This window comes from Sturnira hondurensis, unplaced genomic scaffold, assembly GCF_014824575.4.
Source record: "Sturnira hondurensis isolate 20B ecotype Veracruz unplaced genomic scaffold, ASM1482457v3 Scaffold0019835, whole genome shotgun sequence".
Classification (NCBI taxonomy): Eukaryota; Metazoa; Chordata; class Mammalia; order Chiroptera; family Phyllostomidae; genus Sturnira; species Sturnira hondurensis.
Window position 1 is genome coordinate 3,561,617 of NW_028092466.1, and position 17,479 is coordinate 3,579,095.

General features: G+C 54.8%; 1 protein-coding gene across 5 annotated transcripts in view; it reads right to left on the reverse strand.

Moving 5' to 3' along the window:
• NTN1 (netrin 1) overlaps nucleotides 1-17,479 on the reverse strand; it is a 198,726-nt gene that overhangs the window by 17,461 nt on the left and 163,786 nt on the right. For all 5 annotated transcript variants that reach the window (XM_037028127.1, XM_037028129.1, XM_037028130.1 and 2 more), the window contains exon 6: nucleotides 2,404-2,478. In XM_037028127.1, the coding sequence (XP_036884022.1) occupies nucleotides 2,404-2,478 (75 nt within the window). The remainder of the gene's footprint in view (nucleotides 1-2,403; nucleotides 2,479-17,479) is intronic.

Sequence of the window (17,479 nt, forward strand, 5' to 3'; positions counted from 1 at the left end):
CAAGACTAAGATTAAAACAACCCTTCCCCAAACAGGCCACCAATTCCTTTTCCTTCCTGGCCCTGTTCTGGGCTGGGGGAGGGAAGGAGGGGATGCCCGGGGCTCTTCTCCTTGGCTCTGGGCTCCCTGGGCCTGTGAGGACAGCCTGCACTCGGCCCCCACAGCTCCGCCGGGGCCCAGCAGGATGGGCAGACTTCTCGGGCCCTGGCCTCAGCCGGAACCCAACAGGAGGTGACCCCCAGGGCACCCCCTCTCCCCGCTGCACACTCTCACCTGGGGCTAGGAAGACGAGGCTCTGCAGTGTGGGCACACCAGCTCACCCGAAACAGCCTGGGGCCTCTCCGTGTTCTGAGACAGGGTGCCCTTTCTCTAGAAACCACTTCGAAGTTTGTTTTCAAAGTCAGGGTTGTCTTCCAGAGGGGGCTGGACATTTCTGCACTGCTCTGGGGCACAGACCCTTTGAGGGGCTTTTAGGAGCTCACTGTGGAAGCCCAAGGGGTTCTGAACAGGGGGTACATGACTTGGCCACTTCTGAATTGACACGAAAAACCAGGGTGGTGAGCGCTGGCTCTCTGCAATCGACTGGTTGCCCCAGGGCATCGGAGCAGGGGGGGTTGCGTGCGGACGTCTATCTGCACACACGCAGTAAAATGAGAAAGTTTTGGAAGTTCTCAAAAGTCCTTTGGGTTCCTTTGGGTCTCATAATTCATTTCACTCTGCTGAAAGGTCCCAGCCATTGTCCTTAGTAAAGAAAAAAATCCTTAGGTGTAGTTCAAACAGCTGGCCTAGTTAGGACCCCCACAGGGCCAGGCTGCCAGACCCCCTTGGGCTGGGAGGAGCGAGTGCAGGACCTGGGTGAGGAGACCCCTTCATGGGGGGCCTTCCTTCTCACCTCGCTTACTCCAGCTCGGTTTCTTCCTCCCGCCCACCTTCCCGGCCCAGCTTCCTGTGGGCGAGTGGAGGTCACTCTCCGCGGGGAGCCTGTCAGACACTGGGCCCTGTGCTGGGTGGGTCCCACGCACATGCAGTAGGTCATGACACCCATGTTACGGACACGGAGGCTCAAATACACAAACAGACCTGCCCCTGGTCCCACCGGAGGGGCACGGCCAGGGCAGACCTGGGAAACAGGGCAGAAAGAAGAAGCCCCTCCACTTTCTTTCCCAGGTGAGGCCAGAGTGATGCTGGCATTGGCGGGGCCACAGAGACCTTCATGGGGAATCCACCTCAGGGGCCCTGGGAGAGGGGACAGGCGAGACCTGGCAATGTCCAGCTGGAGTGAGAAGGTGGGCAGAGCGAGTGGTCAGGAACTGGAGGAGGACCTCCGCCAGGCCTCCCGGGTCAGGAAGAGGGTCCCGTGGAGGAGAGTGCCGGAACCCAGGCCTGATCCCCTTGGCCTGCCTCCTGGCTGCACTGCTTCCTGGCTGGGTGACCAGGGCCTCGGCTGCCACACAGACACCCCAGTCTCTACACAGGGCATCCCTGGCTCTGCCACTGGGCGGCCCGGTGACTCCCCCAGGACCTCTGTTTGCTTGTCCTGCTCCGAAGAGCCCACTCAGCTCTTTGCACACAGCTGTGCGTGGGGAGAGAAGGCCTCCCTGCCTCCTACAGGCGCCCCGCCCACAGGACCAAAGGGGTCTGCCTAGTGAGAACACTGTCTGGGACCAGAAACCACGAAGCGACTCCACCTCCCACTGGATGGGGCAGGCACCAGGGCAGGAAAGGGGAGCTCAGCAGAGAAAGGGTGCAGGGGGCTCGCTGCCCCCAGGGTCCGGCAGAGCAGTGCGGGATCAGAGCAGGGGGGTGGGACACTCCCTTCCCATTTCAGGGAGCCTGAGGGCTCAGGTGCCAGGGAATCTGCAGGTGGCTCCCAGGGCTGCCACCCCACAACTTGGGGCTGGAAGAGACCCAAGGAGATCCCCCTTTGGTTGTGTTCAGCCTTCGGTACATCAGAATTACCAGTGAGCTGCTAAAACGCAGGCTCCCCGAGCCGCCTTGGCCCCTGCTGGAGTTAAGCCCCAGAAGCGGGCGGCTTTAGGAGTCTGCATTTTAAGCATGCCCCGGACCAGACTCTGTGCAACAAAGGCTCAGGTTGGATGGCCACGGAATGTGTGAGGCACAGGATGCCGGAGGGGAGTCCAAGTCCCAAGCAGCCCCACCGGCCGGGTGCCACCCTCCAGGGCTCGGGGCAAACCCGCCCTCATACCCTGTGGCCCCTCAGGCCCCTTGCCTCCAAGAACCAAGGTGGAGGAGCCAAGAAATTCCTGGGCACGTGATCTGTTCAGCTCGGTCTTGCTCAGTCACAGGGACCTCATCGTCCACTCCCACGCAGGGCCACTTGTACCCCAACTCCAGCTGCTTGTGGGTCCTGGGCCCCGCCCCCCTCCCCAGACCCTCACTCACCATAGTCCTTCTTGCAGTACTTTTTCATGTTAATCTTCAGCTTCCCTTTGGAGGCCTTGCAGTAGGAATCACAGTCTGCAGGGGATAGGAGCACACACAGACAAAACCTAATTAGGCGGGCGCTGAATAGGCTGGCGGTGGAGGGGGGCCGCCTCCCCACATACCCAGAGGTCTGTGATACCCATGGGCCAGGCTGGGAAGGCGGCCATTCAGGGCAGGCCTGGCTTCTAAAGAGGTGCTGGGGACAAAGCCCCTTGCCTGAACGGCCCCCGCCCCAGTCTGACGAATCCTTTAGCTGCTGCCTGTGGCCCCCTTGGCCTCCCTCAGGGACTCTGAGGGCCCCCATTTCATGCCACCCAGGGCTTCTGAGCACCACACAAATTCCCCTGTTCTTAAGACACAACTGGAACCTGATTAAAGCCGATAGAGGCCTCATTGTCACCCTGTGCCCCGGGTCTGTGTCAGGCGCTAGCTTTCATGGCATGAAGTCTCTGGCTGGGGTCAGCCCTAACAAAAAAGGTCACGGAGGAAATTAGCAGCCCATGAAGTATTAGAAAACCCCTTTGGTGTCCACTCTACTGGAGTGTGCAAATAAAATGCCCCCCGAAGAAGAAAGAGTTCAGTTCTAATGGGCCCTACAGCCCAGAGAGTGGGCTGCCCAGTCTGTGTCTGCTGGGCATCACTAGGGACTTCCCACAGTCCAAGTGCAAGCCAGGCGGGGTATGGAGGCCCCAGGGCCTGCTTCTCTTGGGGGTGGCCTGTGGCCGCCCACCAAATACACGCCTCCGAGCCCAGCCCATCACGCCCTCTCCCTGCTGGCTCTTTTGGCTCTTCAGATGAGGTGGTCTAATTCCTTCCCTGTCTGGCAGACATGATGCTCAGCTAATCATTCCATCCTGCCTTGCACCACTACTCGACATGCTAGATCTCATTCAGTCCTCACAACCACTCTTTGATGTGGGGGTGTTATTCCCACTCTGCAGATACAAAAACTGAGGTCACCTGCTCAATGCATCCGTAATAGCTGGCACCAAGACGGGGCCTCCAGCATGGGCCTGAGACGTCAAAATCACTGTATCCCTGGTTATGCCACACCATGTGTCCCTGCAAACACCAGCAGACTTCCCTCAGTGAGTAGGGCATTGGGCTCAGAGCCCGGGGTGAGGGCACCCTGTGTTCCAGCAACTCCTGGCCTGCTGGCAGGGACCAATCAGGCTGGCCTGGGGCCGTGGAGAGTCCAGCCTGTCCTCAGCGCCATGACAGCACGGGGTGGTGGAGGTGGGCTGGGCATATGTCCAGGTGAGAGTGGGGAAGGGGGACAAAAAGGTGACAGGAACACACACACACACACACACACACAAGTGCCTGGCTAGGAACAGCTGCCAGCCCCTAATTCTGCAGAGTGGAAAACCAAGGCCAAGTTAGGGGGAAGGAGTGATTTGCGTGGGAGCACAGGGTAAAGCCAGAGCGTGAACTCAGGCCTCCCAGTGCCACCTGCTCCCCCACACCTGGCTCCCAAGCCACAGCTGAGGTACACAGGGAATAGTCAGAGACCCCCCCCACCCAAGGTCAGTCTCTGACCCTGCAGGAAGTTGCTGCCTCCTTCAAGGTCTTGAGATACACTGAGTGGTGCCACAATTTAAGTCACACCAGCTGCACCCCACTGCCCTGGGAGTCATAGCCCACAGCCCCTTGTGCCCTGAGTCAGCTTCCTGGGGCACCCAGGTAGGAACCAGTCTCAGTAACTGAGAAAAAAGCAGCCCGCTGCGTGCTCCACTGTGGTCTGAGCCCTTGGCCCCAGCCCCCACCCCAGGATGCCCCGGAGGCTACAGAGCCAGTCCTGCCTGCCAGTTGGACTGCTGGTCGGTCGGCTGGTTGGGGCTGGAGGAAGAGCCTCTCGGAATGCAGGGGCTGGGCCGTCCAGGGAGCAAGGCCTGCATTCTACTATGGCCAAGTCTGAGAGGTCAAGCTGAGAGGGGATGGCGACCCAGGCACCACCGTCATCACACTACACTTCACTGTCCGGATCAGCCACTCTCAGCCACATCTCTGCTAGCTCAGGGATAGAGGACGCTCACGGCAGAGCCACTACTGTGGCAAAGCCCAGGTTGTGCTAAAGTCCTTGTGGCCCCAAGTGCGTCAGCTGGAAGCCCGCCCTGCTCTCTCTGCTCAGGGAAACGAGACGGAATGCAAGCAGTGCCGGTGACGTTATTATAGGGACAGCCCCAAATCCACGCTTGTCACTTGTTTGTTATTTTTTTATGAAAGTCATTGGTTCATGTCAAAACTTGCATTCTGGTCAGGAGGAAATCACCTCCACCCTGCTCCTCTGATGGGTCAAGATACACCGTTCCCCCTCAGCCCTGAACCCGCCACCACCAGAGCCTCACGGCAACCCTGTGAGGGAGGGACCGAGTCCCTCTGTACAACGAGGAGGAAACCGGAGGTCAGAAATGTTCCAGGTGCCCATCCCATGAGAGCTCTGCTCCACGGAGCCTAAGAGAAGGTGACCAAGTCCTGTGACAACCTACCTGCCCCTCCCGCTCCCCTCCCCCTCCCTCTTCCTGCTCATCACTCTCCCTCCCAGTAACATCTACAGCTCATCTTTCGGAGCCAAGTGCCATCCACCTGAAAGAGAAACCACACTAGGCCATGTAGCATCCGTCACTGCCTAATTAGCTCAAGCTCCAGACCCTGCCTGACAAATCACAGCCGTCCCCATGAACACCCAGTCTGCGCCTCAACAATGGCAGCCACTCACATGGTGCTAACGAGGCGTGCGGCGAGGCTCCACCCTGCCCATCGGCCCCATTCTATGGATGAGGTGGTCAGGCCATGGAGTCTGTACTCCTAACCCCCTGGTTCCCAGCCTGGACTGTTCTGCAGAATTATCCAGAAGCTGTAAAACAGCTGACACATGAGTCCCACCCCAAGACATTATGTGAGGAGCCCAAATGTCCAGATTTTTAAAGTCCCCCAGGTGACCGATTCTACTGTGCAGCCAGTGTCCGAAAGCACAGTCTGAATCAACCGTAGCTGTGGGAGGAGGGGACAGGGCCTCTGCACCCAGAACTTGCAGAGAGCACCCAGCTTGGCAGAGGAAAAGGCCCAGACAGTTGAGTGAGCACGCAGAAAAAACTGGGGGTGCTCACAGAGAGGAACACAAGCTGACTGCCCCTACACAAAACAGTGCCAGCATCTGAACATTTGTGGTTATAATTTTGTGTGTGTGTGTGGGTAGGTGGGGGAGGGTTCCTACATCTTTCCTTTCGGTCAGCCAGAAACTCTTGTCAGGTCCCTGTGCTTGTTGTCGTAAATGCCCCCTCAGACTCACTGCTTCCCATGCGGTTGTGAGCTAGGAAAACAGGAGGGCCCGGCTGCTTAGGGTTCTATGTAAGACGTGGGCGAACAGGCTCGGAATAAGAGACCAGAATGGTGCCTTTGGGTAAAGTGAATAGCCTCCAGAACAAGGACACGGTGGCAGCTATCTGGCTGCGTGGGGACTCTTTGTTTTGGTTGTATTCCAGAGAGCTGAGGTCACTGGACAAGTGGGCCATGGATGAAGGAAGTATTCCTGTATTTTCTTCTTTTATCAAACACACACGAAGCTGTAGAGACTGCTTCAAGATGGACAAACCGCAGCTTTAAATGAAGCTCTGACTCCTTCAACATGGCATCTGCTTGGCAGTCACCCATGTAGCCCCTCCTTGTTTTGTTCCAAAATAGCTATAAAGACAATGAAAAAAATTCACACTAATGCCAAAAAGGACACTGATAGATGACCCAGTGTTGGAATCTGGGAGCAATCTCTATTGATTAAAGGCACGTGGTGCTGGAGCTAAACCTCCCGGGTTGCATCACCGGACGCACCTCTTTGTCTGGCGCACAGAAAGATCCTTTAAAAAGGGAAAATGACAGACAGACAACAACCAGAAAAAAGTGGGCAGGAGGTGGGTGGGGTGCTGGTGACAGTGGCCTCCTCCAGGGAGGAGAAGCTCTGAAGAGGAGGGGCAGGAAGGGTAGTGTCTGCACTGGGCGTTTGAACCTGCACTTTTCGCTGAGTTGTTGACGCGGACAGCGAGGAAATCAGGCAGTGGGGGCAGAAAATACCACCTCCACAGAGCAGAGGTGAACCGAGGGAAAAGGCAGGTCAAACTAGGAGCCAGAGATGGAGCTGCATACCTTCCCGTGCCATCCAGCTCGGAGCTAAGACAGCAATTCAGCTGCCACACTAGGACAGGGGGTCTGCAATTTTTTTTTTGCAAAGTGCCAAAAGTACATAGCTTAGGCTTTGCGGGCCATACGGTCTCCATCACAACTATTCAAATTCTGGCACCATAGCTGGAAAACAGTCATAGACAATATGTAACTGAACGAGGGTGGCAGACTAAAAAATTCTAACAAGACATGTGTCTACGATGTGTCTTCTCCTCTAGGAGTTGAGAGCCGTAAGGGAACACTAGGCTGAGGCCATACGATGACACAAGAAGGGTGACATATGAGAGAAAGAAGAACTGAAAAGAACAAAAACCTAAAAACCCTGCAGTGCAGTTAAAATCCACTTAGTAAGCAGTGAGGAAAAATGATACCATAGAAAACGGATTCAGAAATATGGAAGATAAGTGAGAGAAATTCTGCCAACATGTCAAGGGAAAGGGTAGAGAGATGAGAACTGTGAAAGACAATGATCGGGGTACGAGGGAATGAGTGGGCGGTGACATACAACCGGGAGAGGACCGCAGTGCAGGCCAACTGGGACAGAACAACACTCAGTGACAGGGTTCCTGGGCCAAAGACAGCCCCAGGCACGCACAAAAAAGGGCTCACTGAACCTTCTTTAATCAAGGAAAAGAGGCCAACGCCCAGACATGTCTTTGCAAAACATATGAAATTAACAGGATGAAGAAAAACATGCATGTAGATTAAAAACCAAGAAGAAGCTGACCAGACTGCGGGGTGATGTGTCCTGGTCTGGAGGAGGCAAAAGTTTGTGACCGCAGAATTTCATATCTAGCTAGACTGTCTTACATGTGTACAGGCCATGATAAACACAAGACATTCTCAAGTGTGCAAGGGAAACATTCTAATCCTGTACCCTTTTAGAGAGAAACACTTGAGAATGTTTTCCAACTATGAAATGAATCGAAGTAAGAATTTCTTAAAGTACGAACATACTGGTTGGGACCACTGAAACCAGTGACCACAGTGAGTTCAAACTTGATTCTTAAACCGAAGACCAATATCAAAGTAATTTAAATAGTGTTTTAAAATATATTTTATTGATTATGCTATTACAGTTGTCCCATTCCCCCCTTCACTCCCCTCCACCCTGCACACCCCCTCCCCCCACATTCTCCCACTTTAGTTCATGTCCATGTGTCTCAAGTTCTTTAGCTTCTACATTTTCCATACTATTCTTGCCCTCCCCCTGTCTATTTTCTACCTACTGTCTATGCTACTTATTCTCTGTACCTTCTCCCCTCTCTCCCCCTCCCCCTCCCCTGTTGCTAACCCTTCATGTGATCCCCATTTCTATGGTTCCACTCCCGATCTAGCTGTCCTCTTAGTTTGCTTTTGTTTTAGGTGTGGTTGTTAATAACTGTGAGTTGGCTGTCCTTTCACTGTTCATATTTTTTATCTTCTTTTTCTTAGATAAGTACCTTTAACATTTCATGTAATAAGGGCTTGGTGATGATGAACTCCTTGAATTTGATCTTATCTGAGAAGCACTTTATCTGCCCTTCCATTCTAAATGAAAGCTTTGCTGGATAGAGTAATCTGGGATGTAGGTCTTTGGATTTCATGACTTGGAATACTTCTTTCCAGCCCCTTCTTGCCTGTAAGGTCTCTTTTGAGAAATCCGCTGACAGCCTGATGGGAACTCCTTTGTAGGTGACTGTCCCTTTATCTCTTGCTGCTTCTAGGATTCTGTCCTTCATTTTAATCTTGGCTAATGTAATGATGATGTGCCTTGGTGTGTTCCTTCTTGGGTCCTTTAAATAGTGTTTTAAAGGGAATATTAGACAATGTGTGTGTATGAATAATAACCATAATAATTTAGATCATATTAACTTTATGCTAATGTGATCTAAATATGATCTAAAACTTTAGGTCACATTAAGAAAACTAAGAATTAAAATGAGGGTAGGAAATACAACTCTTTTGTCTTAAGTAGGTAGGATACAAAAGACACTATTTCAAGCTTTACTCTGACAAATAATAGCTATGAGATCAAATAGTGCTGTTTGAAAAAAACCACAAAACACCTGAGAAGATACCAATAAATTATAGAATACACGCCCAAAGAAAAACCAGGAAAAGTGGAATATATGAACCTCAGCTGCTGTCAGCAGCGTAACAGAAGGGCAGCAACCCAAACAACGGCTATACATGGGTGAGACTCCACTGAAGAACTGATCGGAACACATTAAATAACTTTTTCAGAGGGACATAGCTAACTAAAGCAAATTGTTTAAGTTTACGACTTTTTTTTCTTAGAGAGAGGTGAAGGGAAGGAGAAAGAGAGGGAGAGAAACATCAGTGCGTGAGAGACGCATTGAATGGCTGCCTCTCGCACGCCCCCCCCAGGGACTAAACCTGCAACCCGGCTGTGTGCCCTGACCAGAGTGGAACCGGTGACCTTCTGCTTTGCGGGTGTCAGGGCTCTAAGTTTGCAACTTTTAAAGAAGTTTGAAGCCCCTTAAGGAAGTTCGTCACTAGGTAACGAAGAAGTTCACTTAGTAGTTTTTTTAAAAAAAGAACATTTTGTGTGGAATAACACTGAAATATATTAAACAAATACTGTTAGAAATACAAAAAGGAACAGACAGAAACACATAAGTATGAAAGAATGCTAGATTAATTCCAAGGAGCTGAAATTGTACAGGCCACATTTCCTGACCACAGTGTAATAAATAGTATTTATTTTAAGCAAAAAAGAAGGAAAATAAATGAAGTGTATTCAATTCTAGAAGTTAGAAATGAGCAAAACAAAACCTGAAGAAAACAGGAGGAAGAGCTGGTAACAGATGTACATGTCAATAAAGTAGAATGCCGAAACTCAACAGTTCTAAATCCAGCCAAGAATCGATCCTCAGTAAAGCCCCAGGACCAGCAACCTGAAAACGACAGCAGTGGACAGCACACAGTCACGTCCAGTCGTGGGTAGAAGACAGAACACGCACTAGGGATAAGGACCGACACCGCAGCGCTGCACTCGGAAGATCTGTTAGTGGTGAGGCTACTTTCTTTACGCAGCTTTAGGCTGACATCCTGGACATTGGAATGACACATGTCACATACATGACCAAGCTGAATGAATGAAGAGATGTCACATCTGAATAAATAACCTTAAGAAGTCTCTGGACCCAGACAGTTTCTAAGGCTGAGTCCATGTGGACATTAAGACACATCCTTTTCATGCAGTTTGCTCTGGTCAGATAGATACACAGAGAAAGATAAAAAGCTATTAGGATGAACCACGTGAAAGTGTCTAAAATCAACACTTTTCAACTTAAAAAAAGAGCAATTCCATACAGTTCAACACCCATATAAAAGCTAGCATACGCTCATGCCCACACAAACCCTGCAGATCAGCTGATCGACCTCATTTGCCCACCAGGGCCCACTATCTGGTGCCCGGCAGGCTCCCGTCCCTGCTGACCCACTGCCCTGGACCCACATGGGAGCAGTGAGTATGGGGTAAGCTGGAGCTCCCCGCCCCCTCACTCTCGGGGGACCCTCTGGGGCTCCAACCAAGGTGCAGGTGACTACTGGGAGCTCTGCAGGGACCCTGCACAGTGTCACCCTCCACTCTCACCTTCCTCCCTAATGAAAGGGGAGCTGCCAGGGAAGGACACGGGGACCGCCTGGCTCCCCACTCTGATGGCTCTGTCCCGGGAAGAGCCATGGAGGCCTGGAGGCCGCCATCTGCAGCTCACAGCAGGCCCATCCTGGCTGGCTGGCGTCCTAGCTCCTCCTGGGAGCAGCCAACCCTCCCTTTTATTGCCCCCACCTGCTCCGCTGACCAACCCACAGCCAAGAACCGAGAGGGGGCCTTGCAGGCCCAATCCCAGTGGCCAAGCCCCTCCCTCCTCTCCCTCCACCTTGAGTAGCCGGCCCCTCCGGTCTGCCTCCTGTGCCCAGGTGCCAAGAGTCCTGCTGGGCAGGCCTGCTCCGCAGAGTGAAGCTCATCTCCAGGCATATGGCAGGCGGGCCCAGCGTGCCCTGGTTGGAGCCAGGGGCACTGCATCTGGCACCTCCCTTGGAGCAGGGCGGGGAGCTGGCCAAGGTCTCCTCTCAGCAGCGCCCCTGCCCCTCTGCTTCTGGGCTGCGGGACTCGGGAAGGCGGGGCTGTGAGGGTTGTGAGTGAGGGATGCCCAGTGACCACAGTCCCTCCCAGGACAGACCTGGAGGGCTGGGTGAGTTTCAGATTCTGGTAGCTGGGCTCACAGGATGGTTTCCTGGTCCCATGCACCCCCCATCCCCAGGCCCAGGGTAAAAGACCTGAATGTGCCGGGCCCAGGAGGGGCGCCTAGCTGGCTTTGTCCACTTTGGCTGGGCCACTCTGCCTACCAGCAGGGGGCAAAACACAGGTTAGGACAGTCTGCACGGAGAGTGTTTTGGCCCCAGTGGACCTCGAGTCACCGAGCTGCCTGGAACTCCTCAGGCCGGAGTTCAGTTTTTGGCATGTGCAGTGCTCAAGCTGCCATGAGTATCCACAGGCTCCACCACAGCCCTCTTGGGGTGACCACGGGGAGGCACCCCTGTGAGGCCAGCTCTCACCTCGTGGTCCCAGGGTACAGGGGACTCAACGGCCCTCCCCTAGGCAGACCACCTTGTTATTAGCACCCTCACCCACAAGCATTCTTCCCAGGGCAGAGCTCCCTGTCTGGGAGAGTGGGGGTCCAGGTGGCTCCTGGGCAGCAACCTCTCCAAGCCCGTGTAGTCTCAGTCGCCTGCAAGCCCTCAACAGCACAATGCCCGCTGAACTCCGGGCTCTGGCACAGAGAAGCCAGGAACCCCCCAAAGAGGCCTCCTCTAGCAATACACTGGCAGGGCAGCGGGGTGTGGGCTGCCTTGCAACCTATGGGGCCAAATGACTGGGGAAAAGCCCCAAAGTGTTTGCAACATAGATGCAGGGGAATAGTGTCTTTAATATACAACGAGCTCTCTTGAATCACTAAAACAAACCAGTGACCTAAAACACAGAGGAGAGGAACAAGCAATTCACCAAAGAGGAAAAAAGGGCATAAGGATAAGTAAAAATGTTCAATCTCAAATAGAGAAAGTCATAGGACTTTTGTGTGGCAAATTGAAAAAGGCAAATACACTGGTACAATGTAGTTGGGGTGAAAATTAATACAAACTTTCCTGCATGCAACTGGCATAGAGCAGAGTGGCCCTCCAAAATGGAGACATTGCACAGGCAGAGGATGGGGTAGAGGGGGAGGATTAATTAGGTATGAAGGCCAGGCTGAGGAGGTGACATTTAGGATGACAAGGAGACAGCCCTGTGAAACATCCAGGGCAGGAAAGGGCCAGGCAGGTGTGAGGACACAAAAGACAGGGGGCCTAGAGCTGGTGAAAGGGGGGCCTAGCCAGAAGTGAGACTGCGTGGTTTACAGGGGTCCCTGGGCTCGTCAATCACAGCAGGGTTTGGATTTTATTCTAGAAACAGAATAATGTGAAATGCTGGGGGGTGGGACTACATCTCATTTTTACACTGTTGCTTTGTCTTACCTACATGTTTAATCTTACTTCAATGAGGATACAATGTTGCATTTAAAACTCTGAGGCAAGTTTCTTCTTCAGTGAGGATGGGAACCATACACACTTAGGGATGCCAGGGTGACCCCTATAATGAGATGGCATCGGTGTCCAACAAGGGGACACTTGTGTTCCCAGCCCCGGGGGTTCCTGTCGTTGAGAAGAGCTGCGTGTGCCTGCGGTCTCATCCTCTCCCAGCCCCGCCCTCCCCCCACCCCACCCCCGATGCTAACACGAGGCATTAACACCGAGGAGAGGTGGGTTGTCAGCCGACTGTGTGCACAGTGAGGTGACGTGGTTGGGAGGGGGGGACACGGCTCCAGCTGGGGTGGCGGGGAAAGGTCCCTGAGGAGGTGACACAGAAATGAGACCTGACCTGAACAGAGCGAAGGATGCAGGCTGAGAGGGCCCGAGGCGAGCGGTTCCAAGCAGGAAGGACAGCCTGAGTGAAGGCCGGAGGTCAGGATGGAGCCCGGCACAGCCTAGGGACCGAGCGCAGGCTGCAGAGGGGCAGAGAGAGGAGGCACACGGCCTGAGTGGGCCGTGTGGCACTGCACGGGGTTTGGATTCCATCTGAAATGTAACGCAAAGCCACCAGAGAGGCCTAGCCGGGCCTGGCCACTTGGGCTGCAGCAGGTCTTTAGCTGCACGAGCTAAGGGAGGCTCACACCTCCTCCTGGATCAGAGATGGGTGGCTGGGGCTACCCCTGGGGCCTCACACCTGGGGCTACGGGGACAAGATGTCTACACTGTACTGTTACAAAGAACCAGTCTCCAAGCCCTTGGAAACCTACGTTACCATTCTGCCACTGGAGCCTCATTCTCTCTCGGGGCCTGCAGACCAGCACTCCGGGGGAGAAGTCTGATGCCTGTGCTTCCTGCTGGTGAACAGGACCCCTCCCTGCACCCCACGGGGGCCCTTGGCTCAGCTGGCCAGGGCAGGTGCCAGCGCTCTGGTGGCCCGGCGCTCCCATCTCCCACACTTTCCCTCGGGAGCCACCCCTGGGACAGCTCCCGACAGCGGGCCTGTGTCTGACATGGCGACTGTGGCCTCCTCTCACTCCATCCTCCTTCCCAAATAGCAAACTTCCATACTTCCACGTCACACACCCTTCCTCAGAGACCCCCTGCAGCTCACTGTGGCCGTGTCCCCACTGTGGCCTGAGGGTGGGAGTGCTGGTCCACTCAGGGGGCTCCAGAGTGGACCAGCCCTTCCAAACAACCCCAAAAGGAGTTGGTTCCTGTTTACACATCACCAGCATATGACCTGACCATTCTGAGCCTCAGTTTCTCCATTTGTGAAACAGGGGCAGAAGTAAAACAACTGTCCTACCCTGCATAGGGTTTAAGAAGAAATAACTGTGGTGCGGTCAGAGTGACAAGGGAGATCAGGAACCATCTCTCAAGGACAGGACCTTTCGGCTGGGACCTGAAGGACCCGAAGCTCCTGCTGACTGGGCGGGATGGGCTGAAGGTGGCCTCTGAGGGCCCAGGTGAGCAGAGGGCGAATGGTGGTGGAGCAGTGGGGAAGTGGGGCCCCACCGGCGAACCTCATGAGGAGGGGAGCTTAGATCTGAGATGGGGTGAGCTGGCCCCAGGCCTCAGTGGAAACTACAGCTGACCCCCACCGAGAAGTGGCTGGCGTCATGGGGTCTGAGCAACTTGGCTCCCGAGAGAAGCACATCTGCCCCCACGACCCTTTCGGAGCTATGCAATTGACCCAGAGCCAGGCAGCGAGCCAGAGAGAGAAAGTGTCCGGGACAAGAGGTCATCAGACCCACAGGCAGGAGCTTGTCTGTGTCCGAGGTCCATGGCTTTGGGACGTTTACACCGTATCTTCTCCTCCATTCCAGTGAATGGTGCTGGAATCGCACCGTCTGCAGGGTATCTGCAAAGAGCAGAGTCACACCCACGGACACCGGAGAAGCCAGACACTCTGCAGCGGGCCGTTTGTGGGGTCAGCCACCAACGCCCTCCCCCTTGGCAACCTTCCTCACGACCCATTCCCGGGTCATCTCCCTGTGTGTGCGCCCTTCCTCACTGCTTCCGAGCACAGCTGGGCACCTCTGTGCCCAGACAATCTCAGGGTCTGGAATTGTCTGCCTGCCCCCTCTCCCAGCAGTGAATCAAATTTTGGCCCCTGGCACAGTGCCGGGTCTCCACTGCACGTGAACTCTGGCCCCGCAGGCCGGGAGCATGGTGGTGTGGAACAAGCTGAGTGCTGCTGCTTCTGTGAGGCATGACTGCTTGGACCAGCAGCCCACCCGGACAGGCTCCCTCACAGCGATTCTGGGGACGCCCGTGACAACGCCTGGGTGGAGGGCCTAGGCACCTTCTAAACCTGTAAGCTTTCTGACAACAGAGAGGGCCTGACCCAGACTGGAGAGGGTGCCAGTGGCACTCGGAATCAGGGGGCCCTGACACCTGTGTCAGCATGCACAGGGGACACCTGAACCATGGCCCTAGAGGTGGGGACCTCAGGGCTTCTCTGCATGTCACAGCCTGCCGTTTGTGGGTTCTGGAATGTCTGCTGGACAGACAGCTGTGCCTGGGCCCCGGGGCACAGCCCATTGCATTGGTGGAAACGGTCGGGTCAAGGACAGTGATGAGCCCCGACCTGCAGTGCAGTGGGCAGCAGGCAGTCCCGGGACTGTCAGGCTGTGTGTCACGAGCACTGTGTTGCGCCTCTCTGAGGCACAGGTTCCTCACTCACTACGTCGAGGGGGGCATTCTCTGAAGTTCTGGTGAGACACAGCCTCATACAATAGCTCTAAAAGCTGTTAGCAAACCTTACTTTTACTATAGTTTAGGAGCCATGAAACAGAAACCAATCTCACTGTATTGGCACACCCAATTGAAAATTTTTTAAAAAACTGGCTGCTCAGGTATGTGCTGACTGACCTCTGGCTGTCCTGAAAGGCAAACGCGTCTTTAGGGTCTGGCTCCTGCCCAGCACTTGCCCCAGAGTGCAGCCACACGCTTTCCGGTTCGGTCCATCTTCTGCCTTGTTCGCTCCCCAGGGCCCAGGGCCCGTGTGAGCTCTCAAAAATATCTGGTGAATGAGTTTAACTACAAGGGGCACAGCTGCCGCCACTTGTGGCCAGAGGAGGCCTGTGGCCCCAGCGACCCCTTCGCCCTGTAGCCCAAGGGCAGGAGACACCAGGCCCTGCAAGGGGACCTGCCCGGAGGAGCGAGTCTGAGTCAGCAGCAGCAAAGCGAAGGCCCAAAGCAGGATTCTGAAGAGAGGGCAGAAAATGACAGTTTTGGAAAATGCTTCAAAACAAAACACTGACACTGGGGGAGAGCAGCAGGAGCCGAGAAATCTCCCCTTTCAGGGCAGGTTTGAAGGGCTTTGGTGTTTTGTTTGGACTTTAATAATACAGACTCTAAATTGCCTGCCTTGTTATGAAAAATAGATTTGAAGACTTAAAATACTGGGCCTGGAATTTGGAGGGCAGCTCATACTGGAGGAGCCAGAGGGCTTGGAGCTGGGGCGACCTCAGGGAACGAGCGGCACCCCCAGACATGCCCTGAACGCCATTTCGGCCTGCCATGCACTGGGACTCCGAGAGAACAAGGGGTGGGCATCTGGGCTGGGCTTTCTGGAGCACTCCCCCCCCCCCCCCCCCCCCCCCCCCCCCGCCCCCNCCCCCCCCCCCCCCCCCCCCCCCGCAAGCCCAGCTTTTCCTCCCACAGCAGATAAAAGTGGCTGACAGGCTCCCCTCCCTCCTGGGGCCGGGGCAGCCTGCAGCCGTGTGTGGGGGTGGGGTGGCTGGGCTGGGAGAGGTCAGGGCTGCACTGGCCGTGGAAGGCAGGACAGCAGCCCCTTCTCCACCAGGAACCAGAGGGTGCCATGAGTCCCCAGCATGTTCTTTCTTCTTGCTGAACAAGATGGATTGGAAAACAAATTGGCTCAAATAAAGCATGTAATTAGATTAAAGCCTCTTGCCCAGAGCCTTCAGGGCCACAAAAATCCCTCCTGACTGGAGGCAGGAGACCTCAGTGGGCTGAACCAGCTCCTGGACATCCAGAATTTTCCCTGGACCCTCGGCTGCCTACCTCAGCCCTCCCAGTCAGTGTGAACTACGCTGAGAGGCCTAATTCTACCTCAAAGGTGGCTGCAGCCCCGAGCCACCAGCCACACGAGCCTCGGGCTCACTCTGTTCCCTGCCTCCCTCACTCTTCAGAGTGAGACCGTGTCCAATCCACGTGGCCCAGCTGGCACTCAGCCCATCTCTAGAGGACGGTGATGAGTCCACACACCTGGGCAGCCCTCACCAAAGCACTGTCCATCCGCAACCCCATGTGAGCAGTCCAGGGACCTACAGGGAGGCTAGGCAGACAGTATCAGGCCACCCGAATATTCAGTGTGCAAGGTCGCCTGCCAGTGGGGGGAGGTTCCACTAACACCAGCTGCCCTTCACTGCAGGTCAGGGCCACCCAGGGGGTCTTTGTTCCCAAAGCCATGGGCAGCCTCTCCCCACACCAATGCAAGGACTGCCCCTCTCCAGGGACCTCTGCTGAGCTACCGGTCCTCAGGAGTACCTTGGGGTAACCGCCTGCCCATCCTCCTCCTGCCCCACCCCCACCCAGACTCAACCTGTGATCACAGGCTGCCAGAGAAAAGGAAAGAGCAGGAATGAAACTTGGGGTTCCTACTCTGAAAGACTCAATGATAACTTATCTCCAGGGGGAAAATGACGGTTGCCTGAGGAGACACTGATTGGGAGTGAGTGTGGAAGCAGGAAACGCAAACAGGCAGTGCACAAGCCATCAGATTTCCCAGCCAAGCTCATGGCAGACATTACTAATCAACCTCAGCACCCAAGAGAGCCCAGAACTCAATAAAGTGCTCCTGACTGATTGTGGGAAAGCTGACACATCCTTGCCATCCCCGTTTACTCTGTCGTTTGCCAACTGCTGATAGACTGGGCATAGGCCATGAAATCTGCCTTCTCGGAGCTGAAGGGGGCTTGAAGGTCGGGGCCCCCCTTGCACCTCCTGTTGCCGCCCAGCTGCCTGAGCCCCACATCCCAGGGCGGGGCAGGATGGCTCTAACTCCTCCCAGGTGGCCTTAGTTCCACCTCCGGGGACAGCCCACCCATAGCCTGTTAACCAACAGATCAGCCCTCCAGACTTTCAGAGAGGGTATCCCGCCCTCTCAAGCCTTCCTAGTTCCTCAAAATCCAAGGACGTGGCTTTCAGAACGCCCGTCTTGCTGGCCTCTCCGTTTCCCAGTCATCTGATGTGGGAACTGGAGACTAACCTGTCTCCCCTTTATAAATACCTGAGCCGAGTGCGAATAAAA